Source organism: Entelurus aequoreus, linkage group LG07 (assembly GCF_033978785.1).
Source record: "Entelurus aequoreus isolate RoL-2023_Sb linkage group LG07, RoL_Eaeq_v1.1, whole genome shotgun sequence".
Taxonomy (NCBI): Eukaryota; Metazoa; Chordata; class Actinopteri; order Syngnathiformes; family Syngnathidae; genus Entelurus; species Entelurus aequoreus.
Window position 1 is genome coordinate 40,938,756 of NC_084737.1, and position 18,788 is coordinate 40,957,543.

The following is an 18,788-nucleotide window of genomic DNA, read 5'->3' on the forward strand; positions in this document are numbered from 1 at the left end:
AACACCTGAAAATCTTTATATCAGCTAAAACCACCAATTTGTTTCACTAGATTCAGAATAAAACCAAATTCTGTCTCATCCAACAATGTTAGTATTTGAATATTGTTACTTGAAGACTTATTCCTGGTTACAATTATACTGATAAGAAAGTATTGTCTTATATTTTGCCTAAAATGAGAATGCATCATAATCAGTGGCGGCTGGTGAATTGTGTTTTAGGTGGGGCTGAAAGTTTGTAAACCAAACCCTTGTAGGGGGGGTCATCCTCCCCCAGAAGATTTCTTTGTGATTTTCACATAAAAATATTGAAGATCTTTGCTCCTTCTCAACTCTGTGATAATATTATTTTCATAAATTACAACCAATAGTACATTAATGTTAAATCTTACTTGTGAAAAGTAATCCCCCGATTCCTATTTTCAACAGTCCGCTCATTTGAGTAGGAAAACGCTGAACACCATCCTGTCAACTGTCTGTTTAGGCTGCTCGCCGGCTCCTCATCACCACTTCAAGATGGCGGCCAAATTGCTCGCGTCACAGCAACCAATGCTGCGTCTACTTATAAGATTTCTATGGTTATAACGTCATTGCAAACACAGCAATCTGTTGCGTCCACTGCAGTTCGCTACCTTATTCATACTTTTTGTCTAGTGATTTTTTTTAAGCAGGGTTGCATGAGGTACCTATACATAACGTTACGTTAATCAATGTATCACACACAGTAACGTAACGTTAGACGGCGGTCAGCAGCACCGCATATTTTAGCCACCTACAAAAAGACAAACATAGTCAAATAAAGGTCAGTTAAAATGTATACTATATTAAGAATATGTGTACATATTGCATAGGGCCCTGACATCTAAAAAGTACAACTCTGTACATTGTTTTGTTCATGTTTTTGTTATGCTTTTCATGTGTATGCACACATAAACACACATACAGTATGAGATGAGAGCAATGAGATAAGGTAAGAACAGGATAGAAACTGCTGTGGAACTAGTTACAATGCAATATGCCATGGAAATACAATGTTAACACGTTTGTGCAAATAAGTACAGTTGCACTTGTTTTTTCAAATGTGTTTATTCTGTAAAGGAATGAGTTAAATGTTTAAAATGACTGGTTAATAGTACTATTATGAAGTGCAATGTCAGCACTATTTTTTTCCTGCAATTTCAAATGCACTTGTTTAATAAATAAATACAGCGTTTTAAAAGCATACACAATCTGTGTAAATATATTAGTCTGTGGTTAAAAGGACTTGAAATGACTCGAAATTCAAAATGCAGGACTTGGGACTTGACTTGAGACTTTCCAGTCTTGACTTTGGACTTGACTCGGGACTTGCCTGTCTTGACTCGGGACTTGACTCGAGACTTGAGGGCAAAGACTTGAGACTTACTTGTGACTTGCAAAGCAATGACTTGGTCCCACCTCTGATATATATATATATATATATATATATATATATATATATATATATATATATATATATATATATATATATATATATATATATATATATATATATATATATATATATATATATATATGTATATACAGTGGGGCAAAAAAGTATTTAGTCAGCCACCCATTGACAATCAATGGGTGGCTGACTAAATACTTTTTTGCCCCACTGTATATTATGATTATATATATATATATATTATATGTATGTATATATATATATATATATATATATATATATATATATATATTATGTGTATGTATATATATATATATATATATATATATATACTGTATATATGTATGTATGTGTATTTATATATATATATATATATATATATATATATATATATATATATATATATATATATCTTATATATCTTATATATGTATATTTTATATATGTATACATGTAAACATATATGTGTGTATTTATGTATGTATGCATGCATTCATATAAATATATATTCATGTATATACGTATACAGTCGTGGTCAAAAGTTTACATACACTTGTGAAGGACATAATGTAATGGCTGTCTTGAGTTTCCAATAATTTCTACAATTCTTCTTTTTTGTGATAGAGTGATTGGAGCACATACTTGTTTGACAAAAAAAAATTCATGAAGTTTGGTTCTTTTATGAATTTATTATGGGTCTATTCATAATGTGACCATATCTGCTGGGTCAAAAGTATACATCCAGCAACATACATTATCAATTTTGGTGATGTAGAAAAGTTACAATCAAATCAAGTTAGCTTCATGGCATGGCCTCTTAACTTCATGTGAGTGATTATGATTGACGACACCTGTTGACTTCTCTGAGCCCATTTAAATAGGGCTCATGTGATGCAGTCATTAGACTCGGTTACAAACGCGACAATGGGAAAGTCAAAGGTACTCAGCACAGATCGGAAAAGATGAATCATTGACTTGAACAAGTCAGGAAAATCACTTGGAGCCATTTCAAAGCAGCTTAAGGTCCCCAAAGCAACTGTGCAGACACTAGTTCGTAAGTATAAAGTGCATGGCACAGTTTTGGCACTGCCATGATCAGGAAGAAAACGCAAGCTATCACCTGTTGCTGAGAAAAAATCGGTCAGGATGATCAAGAGTCAACCGAGAACCACCAAAAAGCAGGTCTGCAATGAATTGGAAGCTGCTGGAACACAGGTGTCAGTGTCCACAGTCAAGCGTGTTTTGCATCACCGTGGACTGAGAGGCTACCACGCAAGAAGGAAGCCCTTGCTCCAGAAGCGACACCTTAAGGCTCGGCTAAAGTTTGCTGCTAATCACATGGACAAAGATAAGACCTTCTGGAGGAAAGTTCTGTGGTCAGATGAAACAAAAATTGAGCTGTTTGGCCACAATACCCAGCAATATTTTTGGAGGAGAAAAGGTGAGGTTTTTATTCCCAGGAACACCACGCCTACCGTCAAGCATGGTGGTGGTAGTATTATGCTCTGGGCCTGTTTTGCTGCCAATGGAACTGGTGCTTTACAGAGAGTAAATGGGACAATGAAAAAAATAGGATTACCTCCAAATTCTTCAGGACAACCTAAAATCATCAGCCCGGAGGTTGAGTCTTGGGCGCAGTTGGGTGTTCCAACAGGACAATGACCCCAAACACACGTCAAAAGTGGTAAAGGAATGGCTAAATCAGGCTAGAATTAAGGTTTTAGAATGACTTTCCCAAAGTCCTGACTTAAACTCTATTGAGAACATGTGGACAATGCTGAAAATACAAGTCCATGTCAGAAAACCAACAAATTCACCTGAACTGCACCAATTTTGTCAAGAGGAGTGGTCAAAAATTCCACCAGAAGCTTGTGGATGGCTACCAAAAACGGCTTATTGCAGTGAAACTTGCCAAGGGACATGTAACCAATTATTAACATTGATGTATGTATACTTTTGACCCAGCAGATTTGGTCACATTTTCAGTAGACCCATAATAAATTCATAAAAGAACCAAACTTCATGAATGTTTTTTGTGACCAACAAGTATGTGCTCCAATCACTCTATCAAAAAAAAAAGAGTTGTAGAAAGTATTGGAAACTCAAGACAGCCATGACATTATGTTCTTTACAAGTGTATGTAAAGTTTTGACCACGACTCTATATAATATAATATGATTATCACCCAAACCTTATGTATAGTAGCCAAACAGAAGAATTAGTGCTTCTTACATTTTAACAGAAGTGTAGATGGAATGTGTTAAAACCGAAAATAACCAGATATTAAAAGTAAATCAACAATTAAAGAAATAATCTAGCAAATTTTTTTACCGCTTGTCTCCTCACCCATCCATCCATCCATCCATTGTCTACCGTTTATTCCCTTCGGGGTTGCGGGGGGCGCTGGAGCCTATCTCACATTTTTGACCAAATAATACAATGACAAATGACACAATATGTTACTGCATGCGTCAGCAGCCAAATAGGAGCCTTTGTAATAATAAGTCAAAATCATAAGTCAACATTCAGTGTATCGGTCAGCAGACGTAAGGCAAAATAAATTGTGTTACTGGTAAACAATAACAACTTATCAGAAAAATTTGACTTTAAATGTCACCGATATTTACTCCTCATGGCCATGTCATACTGTAGTAATCAGTTAAGACAGTGAAATGTGGCTCAAAATATAATGTGACATTTCACGCTCCTGTTTATAGTTCAACAAGTATTTGTCTTTTTATATGTGTCACAAATTTGATAATGAGGATAGTTTAAACTAGTTTTTCCATTCAAGCCTCATAAGCCAGCATTGTCCTTGCTATCCAGTTAAATGATACTCGACTGTAAAAAAACATGTCATTTTGTTTGTTTCCCCCAACCAGTTATGTTAGCATCAACCCTACACTGTGTGACTGTGTGCTTGAAAAATCAGAATACCAGGAAATAGAGTCTCTTAAGTGGGAGGACCTTTTCAGCAGGTAATTACATATTTTCTTTAACTACAACATGCCACTACGATTACAATTCGTAACAGTTTGTAACTTACACTTTGCTTGCTCACTGTATGTACAGTCAGATTTGCCCATATTTTGTTTACAATTTTTACTTTGTACGCCACCACAATGGATTTGAAATAACACAAATCCAAAAGATAGAACTTATGAATGGCCCTGAGCAGGTCAGGGAAGAAATGTCATAATTTTTTATTTTTTTTTCCATATTGAACATTTGTGTGGTATTGGACTTTTTTCACAAGACAATGGAAGGTCAAAGTACATCGATTCCATTCATCATGTATTCAGATAGATGCAATATTCTTGTGTTCAGACAAAGTTTTGTGTGGGAGAGGTGTCTTACCTGCTGACAGTTTCAACTGACACTTCAGCTTTCTTCAGAGCTGTTGCAGCTTCCTAGTGTGACAGGTCTAAAAACAGATGACCGGTTCGAGAAATTTTCAAAATAAAGTTACCCGACCGGCCATATCTGTTCTCCGCCCTGGCATTGCCGATGGAGGACAGTGTACCAGGTGTGCGAAAGCATAGTAAACACATCATTATTTATTTTTTTATTTAACCAGGAAAAATCTTATTGCGATTAAAAACCTATTTTTCAAAGATATCCTGGCCAAGAGGCAGCAAAGTTACACATCATTTTACATTCACATTACACATTAAAATGACAGGATAGACATGAAGTAAAACAGTTACAGATAACTGAGGCTGCTACAAATTCTCTGTTTAGATTTAAAAGCATTTAAGGATAACAATCTAATCAGCTTCCAGTCTCTTTGTAACATGTTCCAAGCACAAGGAGCTGCATAGACAAAAGCTTTTTCCCCAGCTCAGTGGGAACAAAAGGACCAGAGAGCAACAGCTGATCGTTGGATCTCAGAGCATAAGAGTCCGTATTTCTTTGTGTAATCAATATACAAATGTAATCGGGCAATAGTCCCAGAAGAGTCTTGTATATAAAAGTGTACCAATGACACTGTCTCCTAGTGGATTGAGAAGGCCATCCCACCCGAAAGTACAAGTCAGAGTGGTGTGTCATGGCTCTACAGTTAGTGATGAACCTCAAAGAAGCATGGTAAACAGAGTCAACCATCTGAAGACAGGAATGACTAGCATTCATATAAAAAAAGATCACCATAATTTAGCACAGATAAAAATGTGGCAGAGACAAGGCACTTTTTTACACCAAAAGAAAAACATCTCTTATTAGGGAAGAAAAACGCCAATTTAAGTTTTAGTTTCTTCACCAGTTTATCAATTACATGTTTAAAAGTGAGAGAGTCATTGATTAAAACATCAAGGTATTTATATTAATGCACCTCTTCTATGATAGTCCCTTCAAGAGTGGACACTACCTCCATTACGACCAATAGTTGACAGCATACTTATCAAAAGCTTTGGTTGAAATTATTAGACCCTCCTCAGTGGTAACAAAAAGCACTACTGCAAGAACTTCCAACAGCTGGCACAGAAACTGAAAAACATAACTCTTAAAAAGAATTGAACATTCATATCACATGTCACCTCATTATTCACAAAAAAAAATCCCTGTGTCCCTTTATATTGTCACAGAAAGACTTAAACAAGACAGAACCCTCAACAAGACACGCACACAACGGACAATAAATGACATCGCCACTTTACTGCAATTTGTCTCCAAATCAACATACTTTAGTACAACACAGTAATATACTTTACAGACAGAAGGAAGGTTTTGCCATTGGACATCCATTATTCGCTGTCAAGAAAAAAAAATTCTTGGAGGACTTAGAAAAAACACATTCAAACTGCAGCTGCGCAATACAAACCAACTCTTTTGTAAGTGTTATGTAGACAATTGATTAGAAATCACAAAGACTGGACACACACAAGCTTAAAGATCACTTAAAAACATTAGACAGCGCAGATAACATACAATTTACACATGAAGAAGAAACAAAAGACAATAGCATTTATGGACATGAACCACAAAGAAGATGGCAACATTCAAACCACAGTATACAGAAAATCCACTCATACAAACCAGCACCTTCTCTGGACATCAAAACATTCCACCGCACATAAAGTCTTGGTAGTCAGGACACTTTACAACCAGACCAGCATCACAACAGATGAAAAAGACTGTAGGAAGAAAAACACATCCAAGACACTCTGACATGCTGCCAACATCCAAGATGGGCCATACAGAAAGGAAAAAACTCACTTGATGCAGAAAAAGAAAAACAAAAACAAGAACTCGACACAAGAAATAAAGAAACAATAACACTACCATACACAATAGGAATAACATTACTCATACAACGCACCATAAAAAGTTTTAAACACAGCAGTAAAACCATACAAAAAACTAAGAAAACAACTTGTACCTCCAAAAGATACATTAGCACAGTATAGGAAATGTGAAGTCATCTATTAAATCCCATGCAAATCATGCAATAAAACATATATTGGAGAGACCGGATTAACTTTAAGCACGCAGAAAAGAGAACACAAAAGCGAAAAGTTTACTAGGACACAAAAACAAACAGCAGAACAAGAAAACCAAAAAAACAGCTATAACAGACCACTGCAGTAGGGACAACCACCTCATGGCCTTGGACAATAAAAAAGTCATTTAATCAGAAACAAAAAAATACAACAGATGGGATCAAGAAGGCTATGGAAATCAAGAACAAATAATGGGGCATATATACTTTTGCACATCTGAGAGGCTGAATACATATGGCAGGGTCGGGTAACTTTATTTTGAAAGTTTCCCAACCCGGTCAGCTGTTTTTAGACACTTCACACTAAGAAGCTGACACAGCTCTGACAAGGCTGAATTGTCAGCCAAAACTATCAGGAGGTAAGAAACCTCTCTTACACAAAAAAGCTTTGTCTGAAAGCAATAATATTGCACCTGTCAATGGAAGGTCGGATTAGAGAACACTAAAGCAACATGGTATTGTGCTCACTTTTCTGGTTATATGTTATCACATATAATCACATCACAATTTTTTTTAATAATTTGGGACTGTTGTGGGTGTGAATTTTACTTTTTTGGTAAGGCAGAATGAACATGTGACGAGTTTGGGCTTTTATGGTTTCAGAGGAATGTTCTGATTCCATGTATTCTATAAAACTGTGGAACTCGCCAAATCTCCATGCGTAACAGCCAGTATTCCAGCAGCACATCGTGCCCACTATACACAGTGTTGACAGTGCACTGCTTCCCCTTCCTGAGGTGGCGGATGGTGGTCCAGAATCACTTCGAAGCCGTCCAGGGTCGTTCTCCATGACTTCTACAAAATGTCAGAGTTTTTGCCTGTGTAACCGCAAAAGCCGCACACAGCTTGGCCTGTTGGTACCTGTCCGCTGCCTCCCGAGTCTCATAAGCCAAAAGGAGCCGATAGGACTCCTTCATCAGCTTGACGGCATCCCTCCCCGTTGGTGTACACCAGCCGGACCGCAACGGCAGGAACCAACCACTTTGCGGCCACAGCTCCGATTGGCTGCCTCGACAATAGAGGCACGGAACATGGTCCACTCGGACTAAATGTCCAGCGCCTCCCTCGTAACATGTTCAAAGATCTTCCAGAGGTGGGAATCGAAGCTCTCTCTGGCGGTAGATGGCTTGATTGCAGTTCATCTTTAATAATTTTGATTGAAGGTACAGTGTGATTGATGATTCATAGGCTGAACCTTTTAATTGGCTAATGTCTACGGTAGGGCTGGGCGATATGGCCTTTTTTTAATATCTCAATATTTTTAGGCCATATCGCGATACACGATATACATCTCGATATTTTGCCTTAGCCTTGAATGAACACTTGATGCATATAATCACAGCAGTATGATGATTCTGTGTCTACATTAAAACATTCTTGTTCATACTGCATTAATATATGCTCATTTTAAACTTTCATGCAGAGAGGGAAATCAAAACTAAGTCAATTTAGCAAAACTGTATTTATTAAACAGTTATTAAGCAGTGGCACAAGTGATGTCATTTCCAAAACAGAAAGTGCAAGATTGTCAGAGACATTTTAAAACAAGCTATAAGTGCACTTTTGTGAATGATGTCACTAAGATGACATATCAAAACAACACTAAATTAAAGTGCACTTTTTGTACAGAATGCCACTACAATAGTTTAAAACAAATAAAGCGCACTTTTGTGCATAATAACACACAAGATATTTCACTAAGTGTCACATAAAAATGAGCTGCATATCAAATAGTATAAGTTCTACGGTGTTGATGGGAAATACTGTAGTTGCTTCGGCATTTAGTTGGTGTGGCACAGAACGGAGATGTTGACATGTAAAGACATCTTCCCGCTTGAAGCCAATCCACCGTCAGATGATGGACTCCGTGCTGTTTTTCTTGGGAATTAATTATTCCTCCATTGTTACCAGATTCGCACCTTCTTTCTCTCGCATTACCACTCAAACCACACCGTTAGCTGTTAGCATCACAGCTAACGTTACCATGTCGCTCTGTCTGCTCCGCGGGAGCGTGAGACGTTGCTCACATGACAGTATGTGACGTATGTAAGAAGGTGCGCTTGTTTTAAGTCAGAATAGTTTTTTTATTGCCATTGTTTGAGAACGGGTTCACAAACTAGGAATTTTTCTTGGTGCAATCGTGCAACATAAAACACATATAACACATATTTGGTCATAAAAAGAGCTGTAACTGGGCTATCAGATCATGTTATAGACTTAGAAGGAATTCAAGGAGCTACTGTTAGGAGTTATTGTTCATTTGCCTGATGGCCGAGGGGAAAAAACTGTTCAGGTGGCGGTAGGTGTGGGTCTGGATGGACCGTAGTCTCCTGCCTGAGGGGAGAGGGGAGAATAGTTTGTGTCCAGGGTGAGAAGAGTCAGCTGTGATCTGACCCACACGCCTCCTGGTCCTGGAGGAGAACAGGTCCTGGAGGGGTGGGAGCTTGCAGCCAATCACCTTCTCAGCAGCACGTACCATGCGCTGCAGTCTATGCTTATCCTGGACTGTGGCGCCGGGAAACCACACTGATGGAGGAGGTCAGGATGGACTCTATGATGGCTGAGTAAAACTGCACCAGCATCTCGGTCGGCACCTTAAGTTTCCTCAGCTGCCGCAGGAGGTACATCCTCAGCTCCCACTTGAGGTCTTGGGTGATGGTGGTGCCCAAGAAACGGAAGGAGTCCACAATGGGGACGGGGGTGGAAGAGTCAATCAGGGTGAGGGGGGATGGTGGGGCTGTGACTTTCCTGAAGTCCATGATCATCTCCACTTTTTTCTGGGCGTTCAGCTCCAGGTTGTTGAGGCTGCACCAGGACGTCTGCCGGTCCACCTCTCTCCTGTAGGCGGACTCTTCGCCATCCGAGATGAGCCCGATGAGGGTGGTGTCATCTGCAAACTTGAGCAGTTTTACGGATTGGTGACTGGAGGTGCAGCAGTTTGTATACAGGGAGAAGAGCCAGGGGGAGAGTACACAGCCCTGAGGAGTACCAGTGTTCGTGGTTCGACTGTCCAAGACAATCTTCCCCAGCCGCACGTGCTGTCTTCGGTCTGTCAGGAAGTCATTGATCCAACTGCAGAGGGAGTCGGGCACGCTGAGCTGGTAGAGCTTGTCTCGTAGCAGTCCAGGGAGGATGGTGTTGAAGGCAGAGCTGAAGTCCACAAACAGGATCGTAGCGTAGGTTCCTGGGGAGTCCAGATGCTCCAGGATGAAGTGGAGGGCCAGGTTCACTGCATCATCCACAGACCTGTTGGCTCTATAGGCGAACTGCAGTGGTTCCAGGAGGGGGGCGGTGATGTCTTTGAGGTGGGGCAGGACCAAGCGCTCAAAGGACTTCATGACCACAGACGTCAGCGCGACCGGCCTGTAGTCATTGAGTCCTGTGATCCGTGCTTTCTTGGGGATAGGGACAATAGTGGAGGTCTTAAAGCAGGACGGCACGCGGCATAGCTCCAGAGAGGTGTTAAAAATGTCATTGAAGACAGGAGCCAGCTGATCCGCACAGTGTCTGAGAGTGGAGGGGGAGACACCAGCCGGCCCGGGGGCCTTCCGCGTATGCAGCCTCAAGAACTGCCGGCGTACAGCCTCTTCTTGGATGGAGAGGGCCTTTACAGTCCTATGATGTTTTTGGAGTCCTGTGATGTCCTTTAATGAAGTGCTGGCATTGGTGGGGAGGGTGATGGTGGGGGGAGCATGGCTTTGATGAGCTGAAGGCCGTTCATGACGACAGTAATGTGTGTTGAGGCCCTGAGCGAGAGTCCGGTCATTCAGGGCCTGGGGGGTTTTGGGCTTATAGTTCGTGAGGGCCCTTAGAACTCTCCAAACGGCCGCAGAATCATTGGAGCGGAACTGTTCCTGTAGACGGTTAGAGTACACAGATTTAGCTTTCTCCACTTCCCTGTTGAAGTGGTACTTCGCTTCTCTGTATGTACTCTGGTCCCCGCTTCTCCACGCAGCCTCCTCCTTCTTGCGCAGCTGTCGGAGCTTGGGTGTGAACCAGGGCTTGTCGTTGTTATAACAAACTCTGGTGCCCGTTGGAATGATGCGCGCCTCATTGAACTGTATGTATGAGGTCACAGTGTCCGTATACTCGTCCTGATTGTCCGTGGCCGCTCCAATTGCCTCCCAGTCTGTCGTCTCCCAATAAGCACGCAACTCGTCCACAGACTCGTCGGTGAAACACTTAATGGTCCTCATAACAGTTTTAGCCAGTTTCAGTCTCTGTCTGTATGAAGGGATCAAGTGCACCATCACATGATCTGATAGGCCAAGAGCAGCGCGCGGGACTGCATGAAAAGCCTTGCTCAATCTAGTGTAGCAGTGATCCAGCGTGTTCTCCTCTCTGGTCGGGCATTTAATAAACTGTCTATACCAGGGGTGGGCAATTCATTTTTACCGGGGGCCGCATGAGCAACCCGAGCACTGCTGGAGGGCCACATCGACAATATTTCAATTAAATTTTGCTCAATATTATTTTTGATATATACCGTCAGATAAATAATAATAATAATAATAATAATAATTAATAATAATAGTAATACTTCAACATAGTGTGTGTAACAGCATTCCATGACTAATATAAATAAATTAACATTAATAATAAATGACAGTAAAAAAAGCACACGTATGACTGAGGAGTCATAGTGTAACTTTGTGTGGTGTTTGAGTTGTCCGACTTTTTGTGTGGCCATAAACGCACCAGTGGTTTAGTGCTATGCGTGTTGGTGACAGATGACAAGTTGGTTTTGGCCTGGTTTGTACAGCAGAAAATGACTAGTTTTTCGAGATAGAATTGTTTTACTCATGTTTTTGGTGTGGTTATGTCCGAATATAAACAGTTTTGCTCAATAAAGTGATCGATATAATTCCTGTCCTCGAAGCATCTCGATAGACGTTACAATAATTGAACGGTGTTCACGAACACCGTTAGGGCCGCTTGTTGTCACTGTCACTCAGAGTTGCATTGCAAAATTACATAGAATAAATGTGTTTATTTTGTTTAGAATTCAGATGGGATTTGATTTGGTGCGCGGCATATATTTGCTGCGCGCAGTAGACGCTTGAGCAGTGAGCAGTTGCGCAGGCACGCACCTTAGAGGGAACGTTGCTTTGCAGTCCATGTCTTGTTGGAAACACGCCATTCTTCATCAACTTTTATCTTTTTAGCGTCTCGGGTGTAAACCGTGCATCACTAGTCGCTGCATGTGCACCTTCACTCGCAGGTTACACACGGACACACGCCCATAAATAATACTTTTCAAAATAAAAGCAGCACAGTTGTATTGCGCGCACGACATAGATGTTTTTTCAACTTTATTTTGTAATTTGTTATTGCAGCTGTTCACATTCACTCACAATCACGCACACGCATACGTCCATACGGAAGTAATACAAATAACGATTTTCAAAACAAAAGCAGCACCGTTGTATTGCACACTCGACATAGATACTTTTTTAAATTTATTTTGTCATTTATAATTGGCCTCACGCGGGCCGGACAGGGACGCACAAAGGGCCGGATGCGGCCCGCGGGCCGCAGAATGCCCAGGTCTGGTCTATACTTTGGTAATTCCTGGCTCAAATTTCCCTCGTTAAAGTCACCAAGCACGATAACAAGAGAGTCAGGAAAAGACCGTTCCACATGTAAGATTTGTCCTGCAAGCGCGCGCTGAGCGCCACGCACGTCCACGCCGGGCGGGATGTAAACAGCCACCAGAATGAATGAAACAATCTCACGCGGTGAGTAAAAGGGTTTACAGTGGATGAAGATATATTCCAGAGAAGGACAGCAGTGTTTTGAAATCACTGTCACGTCTGTACACCAGCTGTTGTTGACAAAGAAGCAGACTCCACCGCCTCTTTTTTTGCCAGAGAGCGCCGCGTCTCTGTCCGCGCGGAGAAGATGAAAGCCATCCAGTTGCACCGCGCCGTCCGGGACACTCGCGCTCAGCCATGTCTTCGTGAAGCACAACACACAAGATGAGGAAAAGTCCTTGTTCCTTCTCATCAGCAACGCTAGCTCGTCCATCTTGTTGGCAAGTGAGCGGACGTTGGAGAGGAAGATGCCTGGTAGAGGCGTGCGTAATCCCCGTCCGCGAAGACAGACAAGAGCGCCCGCACGTTTCCCTCTTCGGTGCGGTCTCCCTCTTTTGATCACAGAATGGACCAAATCCACAGCTGACGTTAAGATGACTGGTAATAAGTCCATAGGGATGATGGATCTGATGTTCAGTAGCTCTTCGCGGGTGTAAGAGCACCCGGACACACAATTTATGCACAAAAACAAACAAAACAGAGCGCTAAGGCTGCAGCTAACGATTATTTTTCTATCGATTAATCTATAGATTATTTTTTTCGATTAATCGGTTAATCTATAGATTTTTATTTTTTTTTCCGATTAATCTATAGATTTTTTTTCCTTTTACCGATTATTTTTTTATTCAAAATGAAGATGAAAAAATGAATGTAGGCCCGTTCTTTCAAAAGGCATGGCTTTTATTTACAAAAAAAAGAAGTATGGCCACTCAGTCAACATTGACAACAACATGACTAAATATTCTGTAACAATGTAAACATTTAAAACTTTTAACATTTAACAAAATTAAAAGTAGCTTATTTGCTTTTTAATGTGCAAATATAAAAGTCAACATCCAGTGCAAATCTTAATATTCTGCAATAGTATAAGCATTTCAAAAGTAAAAGTATTGCTTATTTTTCTTTAAAATGTGCAAAAATAAAGATAAACATCCAAAACAAAAAAGTGCAAAACGAAATATTCTGTAACAACAGTGTAAACATTTTAACAAATGTGAAAGTATTGCTTATTTGCTAAAACGTGCAAAAATAAAGATAAACATCCAATACAAAAAAGTGGCAATCTAAATATTCTGGAGCACTGTAAACATTAAGTATTGCTTTTAAAATGTGCAAAATAAACATCCAGTCCAACACAGTACACAATAACCAATTCTACTCATTCCAGTGAGTGACTAACAGTTGTAATGAAGAAAGGTTAGCAAATGTACATGCTCTGGTTCTTTTCTTGTTTACAATATTCCCAGAATCTGAAAATAGGCGCTCAAAAGGGGTCGATGTGGCTGGAACTGAGAGGTAATTAGCCTTCACCTCAAGCCAGGACTGCGAGTGAGCTGAGCTGCAGTTTAAGTTTCTAGAAGGTCAACGGGCTCATAGTGATGTTACTAGTAGTTGACTGGGAGGTGTTTATTATCATTTGGGGAGAGTCCGCTGCCTGATGCTCACCTGCTAAACACCTATCTGCTCGACGCTGAAGCGCTGACTACATGCGCTCTGAATACGCACTGCTGATTGGCTGATAATGCTTTCTGTGTACCAATCAGATGGTTGTGTGGGTGGGACAATGCTGCGTGCTGAGACAGAGGCAGACGGAGCAAAGCAGCTTGTTAACACTTTAGCTTTAGCTTAGAAACTCGTTCGGTACACCCCCGTACCGAACCGAAAGCCCCGTACCGAAACGGTTCAATACAAAACACGTACCGTTACACCCCTAGCAGATACAAATGACACATTCATGTTTTTGTGTAATGATGACAACGTGTGCTCGCGCGGACGATTGACTAGTTGATGGTTTTCTTTTCAAATGTTCGTTCATAGCCGTTGTGCTGCTATGATAGGCCATTTCCGCTCGACACAGTGTGCATACAACAACATTATTAGGCCGTTTATTGAAATACTACCACACTTTTGACCACTTTTGGCATGCTTTTCCCCCCTCGCTCGCATCGTCTGCTTTGATCGTCTGCTTTGCGCTTCGCCATGACGGTAGTGTGACGTAAATATGCGACGCGTCGACGCACAAAAACGGCGTCGACGTATTTACGTAACCGATGACGTCGACTATGTCGACGCGTCGTTTCAGCCTTACAGAGCGTACGAGAGCACCAAGGCAGCCTTCATCGGTGCCGTGATGATGACATATAGCACATATGTCAGAGTCAAGGCCCGCGGGCCATATCCGGCCCGCGAGAAGGTTTTTTACGGCCCTTGGGATGATCTTGATTTATTATTAGAACCGGCCCGCAGACCGCAGATCTTTTACACGCACCAATACTACATTTCCCACAATGCAACGGTGACGCACCGAGCAGTAGGCTGCTTCATTTCAATATTTATTGGCACAGCAGTCGTCAGCATCACAGTAAAATTAACTTTCAGATACCCATCAAAAATGGCAAAACGGAAGGTGGACACTGAGAACCGGGGGTTTCAAACAAGGTGGGAGTCGGAGTATATGTTTTTGGAGGTAGCTGGAAAACCTGTGTGTCTTCTGTGTGGAGAAAGTGTGGCGGTACTGAAAGAGTATAATCTGAGACGACATTATGAAACGAAACACGCGGACAAAAACAAGAATATGGACATGGAACAAAGGCTACAAAAGGCAGAGGAATTAAAACGAGGCCTCAAATCTCGACAGGCTCTGTTCAAAAAAGCCAAATCACAAGGCCAGGCTGCTGTCAAGGCCAGTTTTATTTTGGCAGAAGAGATCGCTAAATCAGCCCGGCCATTTACGGAGGGAGATTTCATCAAAAACTGCATGATTAAAGTTTGTGACGAAGTTTGCCCAGAAAAAAGGCAACTCTTTTTAAATGTGAGTCTGAGCAGAAACACCATTGCCGAGAGAGTAGACCAGTTGTCCATCAATCTAAAAGAGCAGCTTGTGAAAAAGGGAAAATATTTCATTGCATATTCCTTGGCTGTGGATGAGAGCACCGACATTTCTGACATTGCCCAGTTGTCAATTTTCATCCGCGGAGTGGACTCCAGCCTAAGCGTGACAGAGGAGTTTTTGGCTTTACGTCCTATGCATGGCACAACTACGGGGCATGATTTGTATGAAGAGGTGTCAAGATGTGTAAATGAGATGGAGCTGCCTTGGGAAAAACTCGTGGGTTTGACAACCGACGGAGCACCTGCGATGTGTGGACACAGGAGCGGACTGGTAGCGAAGATTACTGTGCAATCACATATTTAGAGTTTTTACTCAATTCAAGTTTAAAAGTTAAAGTTTAATATTTGTTTTCACTGCATGTTACTTCTCCTTAAACAAAGTGTTGTTTTTGATTTATAGATTTTTGCACTTTATTTTATTGTATTTCAATTTAATTATATTTTAAAAATATTTCAGTTGAGTGGATGATAGAAAATTGCTATTATTGTTTTTTTCTTTGAAGTAAATTTAGCCCACTTTTGCTAAAATAGAAAATATAGGCTACTGATGGTGCCTTGAATACCGGTTTCTTTCATTTAATGTTCATGTTATGGGGATTTTTATATAAAGGAAATTTGTCTTTTGTGTCTGTTGAAAATTAAAGATTACTGACAGAGCCATAAGAAAATATTGCTTTATTTATCTGATCATATTGGAATATATTTGTTAGGTTTTCAGTAGGTTCAATTAGGTTCACTAGACTATATGCGTCATTTAAAAATTTTTCAATGAACATTCGAACAGTCCGGCCCTCGGCTTGTAGCTAAATTTTTTATTTGGCCCTCCGTCCATTTGACTTTGACACCCCTGACATATAGTGTCTGTGAAAAGGAGAGACAGGAAAAGAGTGAAAAACGTCTGCAGTTTAATGCCCCGCAGCTAAAAGCAACTGCGTGAGAACGTATACTCGAATATCACGATATAGTCATTTTCTATATCGCACAGAGACAACCCCGCGATATATCGAGTATATCGATATATCGCCGATATACTGTATGGGTGCACAAAGTCAGAACACTGAACTCTACTACAGAAAAATTAATTCTCAGATGAAACTGTCTTGCGAGCCAATAGTAATTACAGTTAATGTAAATGTGTCAACTATTTAACATTATCATTGTCAAATGCTTATGAGGACGGCGTGGCGCGGTTGGGAGAGTGGCCGTGCCAGCAACCTGAAGGTTCCTGGTTCAATCCCCACTTTCTACCAACCTCGTCATGTCTGTTGTGTCCTTGAGCAAGACACTTCACCCTTACTTCTGATGGGTCGTGGTTAGGGTCTTGCATGGCAGCTCCCGACATCAGTGTGTGAATGGGTGACTGTGGAAATAGTGTCAAAGCACTTTGAGTACCTTGAAGGTAGAAAAGCGCTATACAAATATAACACATTTTACTTTTTTTTTTTTCCTTATGTGTCTATACAGACAACTGTAAGCTTTTGACTATGCACTGTATAATAACCAAATGGGTTCGGACAATTGGAATTACATTTTTTTAAGTGGCATTAAAATGGCATTAAAAAGCATTAAGTTAGATTTGCTAATACCTGTATAAATCCTGTGTTACAAACTTTGTTGTGTTGTTGCTTCCTTATTTGTGATTATTCCAAGCTGATTAACAGATCCTACCTGTGTCTTTTTTTTTAATGCGTAGCAGCAACACTGGAAGTGAATGTGACAGCATGTCATAATTATGATGGTCAGCTGGGTAAAAAAAATACGGGTAGCCATTTGGATTGGTCATCCTGGATCAATCCAATTAGAAACCAGTACCAAAAAATACTGGTTCTCTGTATACATCCCTACTCTTGGCATGTTGCAGCATAGCAGTGTAATTTTGAGAGGTTTAAAATTGAACATATGAGGGCTGTAAGGTGTAGATTTTTCCATTGGATGATTGTGCTTTTATGAATAGCATTGTCACAACATCGTTGAAAAGATTAGTTTATAGCTGGGGTTTCTTTTTTTTACACTTTGCATTTCCTATGATAGATGTGGAGGGTATCATGATCAGGTCAGTAGAATTGACCCATCTTTATAAAATCTAGCCATCATTGTGGGTGCCACACTAAACAACAGCTTCCTAGCAACAACATGTGGGTGCTCCTTTTTAGTTGGATAGTCAGTCTGCCACATTTAGAAACAAATGGATTTCCACTGAGGGATGAAGCTAAAGGAAAGACACCAATTGCTGCCCTTGCATAGTTAGAATTTGCTGTTAACACTGTAGCTTTACAGGAAATCTAATGATTCTTGTGAGAGATTATCAAGAGGTTTCATTTTTGTGTACTTTCACTAGTAACAACTTCACTTTTCAATCTGATGAGCATTTTTTTGTATTTGAACAGCAACTATTTGTGTTATTTGACTTCCATTCATCCATTAAAACAGTCTATATAAAAGCCTCTCTTTCTTACAGGACACTCGGAAGAATGCAGCAGTGCTATCAAATGGTGTTTCCTGGACAGATACCCATAATAAAGAAAGGCCACGTTGAACCCATAGATATCACTGTCGCTTCCCGAGGCTCCAATAAAAAGGTGATCACACTCCCTGATATTCTGTCTTTGTAAAATTGTATAGTGCTTTTAAATGAAAAAAAAATTAACACAGGGATACAATTTCTGAAAACCAAAACAAAACTACTCTTGTTTTCAATTGTCGCATGTTGTCTATAAACAGTCACTCCAGTGAAGTCAGTGAGTGGTAGTAAGCTTCCCACAGACCTTTTAGACATCAATGCCAGGTGGAAGGAGCACTTTAAGAACATGCGAAACAAAGAAGAATATGCACATCCAGATGCATGATAGTAGCTGAAGAGGAAGCCAAGAAGGAATGAGCTGTGTGGGAAATCAGTATGGAGGAACTCAAGAATTCTCTTAAGTTAACGGCAAGTGGCAAACAACAGGTGTGGATGGCATTCCCTTAGATTTTTTTGAAAAATACTGGAGAAAAGATGTGGGAAGCTCTGCTACAACCTGAGCAAAAATTATGCAATCACCATTCTTGGAGGATGTTCAGTTGTTTAGTTTTGTAGAAAAAAGCAGATAACAGACATGACACTGGTTTTAAGAAACACTAAAATAGATCAAGAAAATAAATTGCGGTAGTCCGTAACAGT

The 18,788-nt window shown here is 40.4% G+C and overlaps 2 protein-coding genes across 3 annotated transcripts in view; one reads left to right on the forward strand and one right to left on the reverse strand.

Annotated features, from left to right (window-relative positions):
* The window catches only part of LOC133653869 (uncharacterized), a 236,429-nt gene that overhangs the window by 156,458 nt on the left and 61,183 nt on the right, over nucleotides 1-18,788 (reverse strand). The window lies entirely within an intron of this gene.
* eif2d (eukaryotic translation initiation factor 2D) overlaps nucleotides 1-18,788 on the forward strand; it is a 53,193-nt gene that overhangs the window by 23,119 nt on the left and 11,286 nt on the right. For both annotated transcript variants that reach the window (XR_009826783.1, XM_062053620.1), the window contains exons 12-13: nucleotides 4,309-4,404; nucleotides 18,087-18,207. Coding sequence is in view for 1 of the 2 variants with exons in the window: in XM_062053620.1 (XP_061909604.1) it covers nucleotides 4,309-4,404; nucleotides 18,087-18,207 (217 nt within the window). In the remaining variant the exon portion in view is untranslated. The remainder of the gene's footprint in view (nucleotides 1-4,308; nucleotides 4,405-18,086; nucleotides 18,208-18,788) is intronic.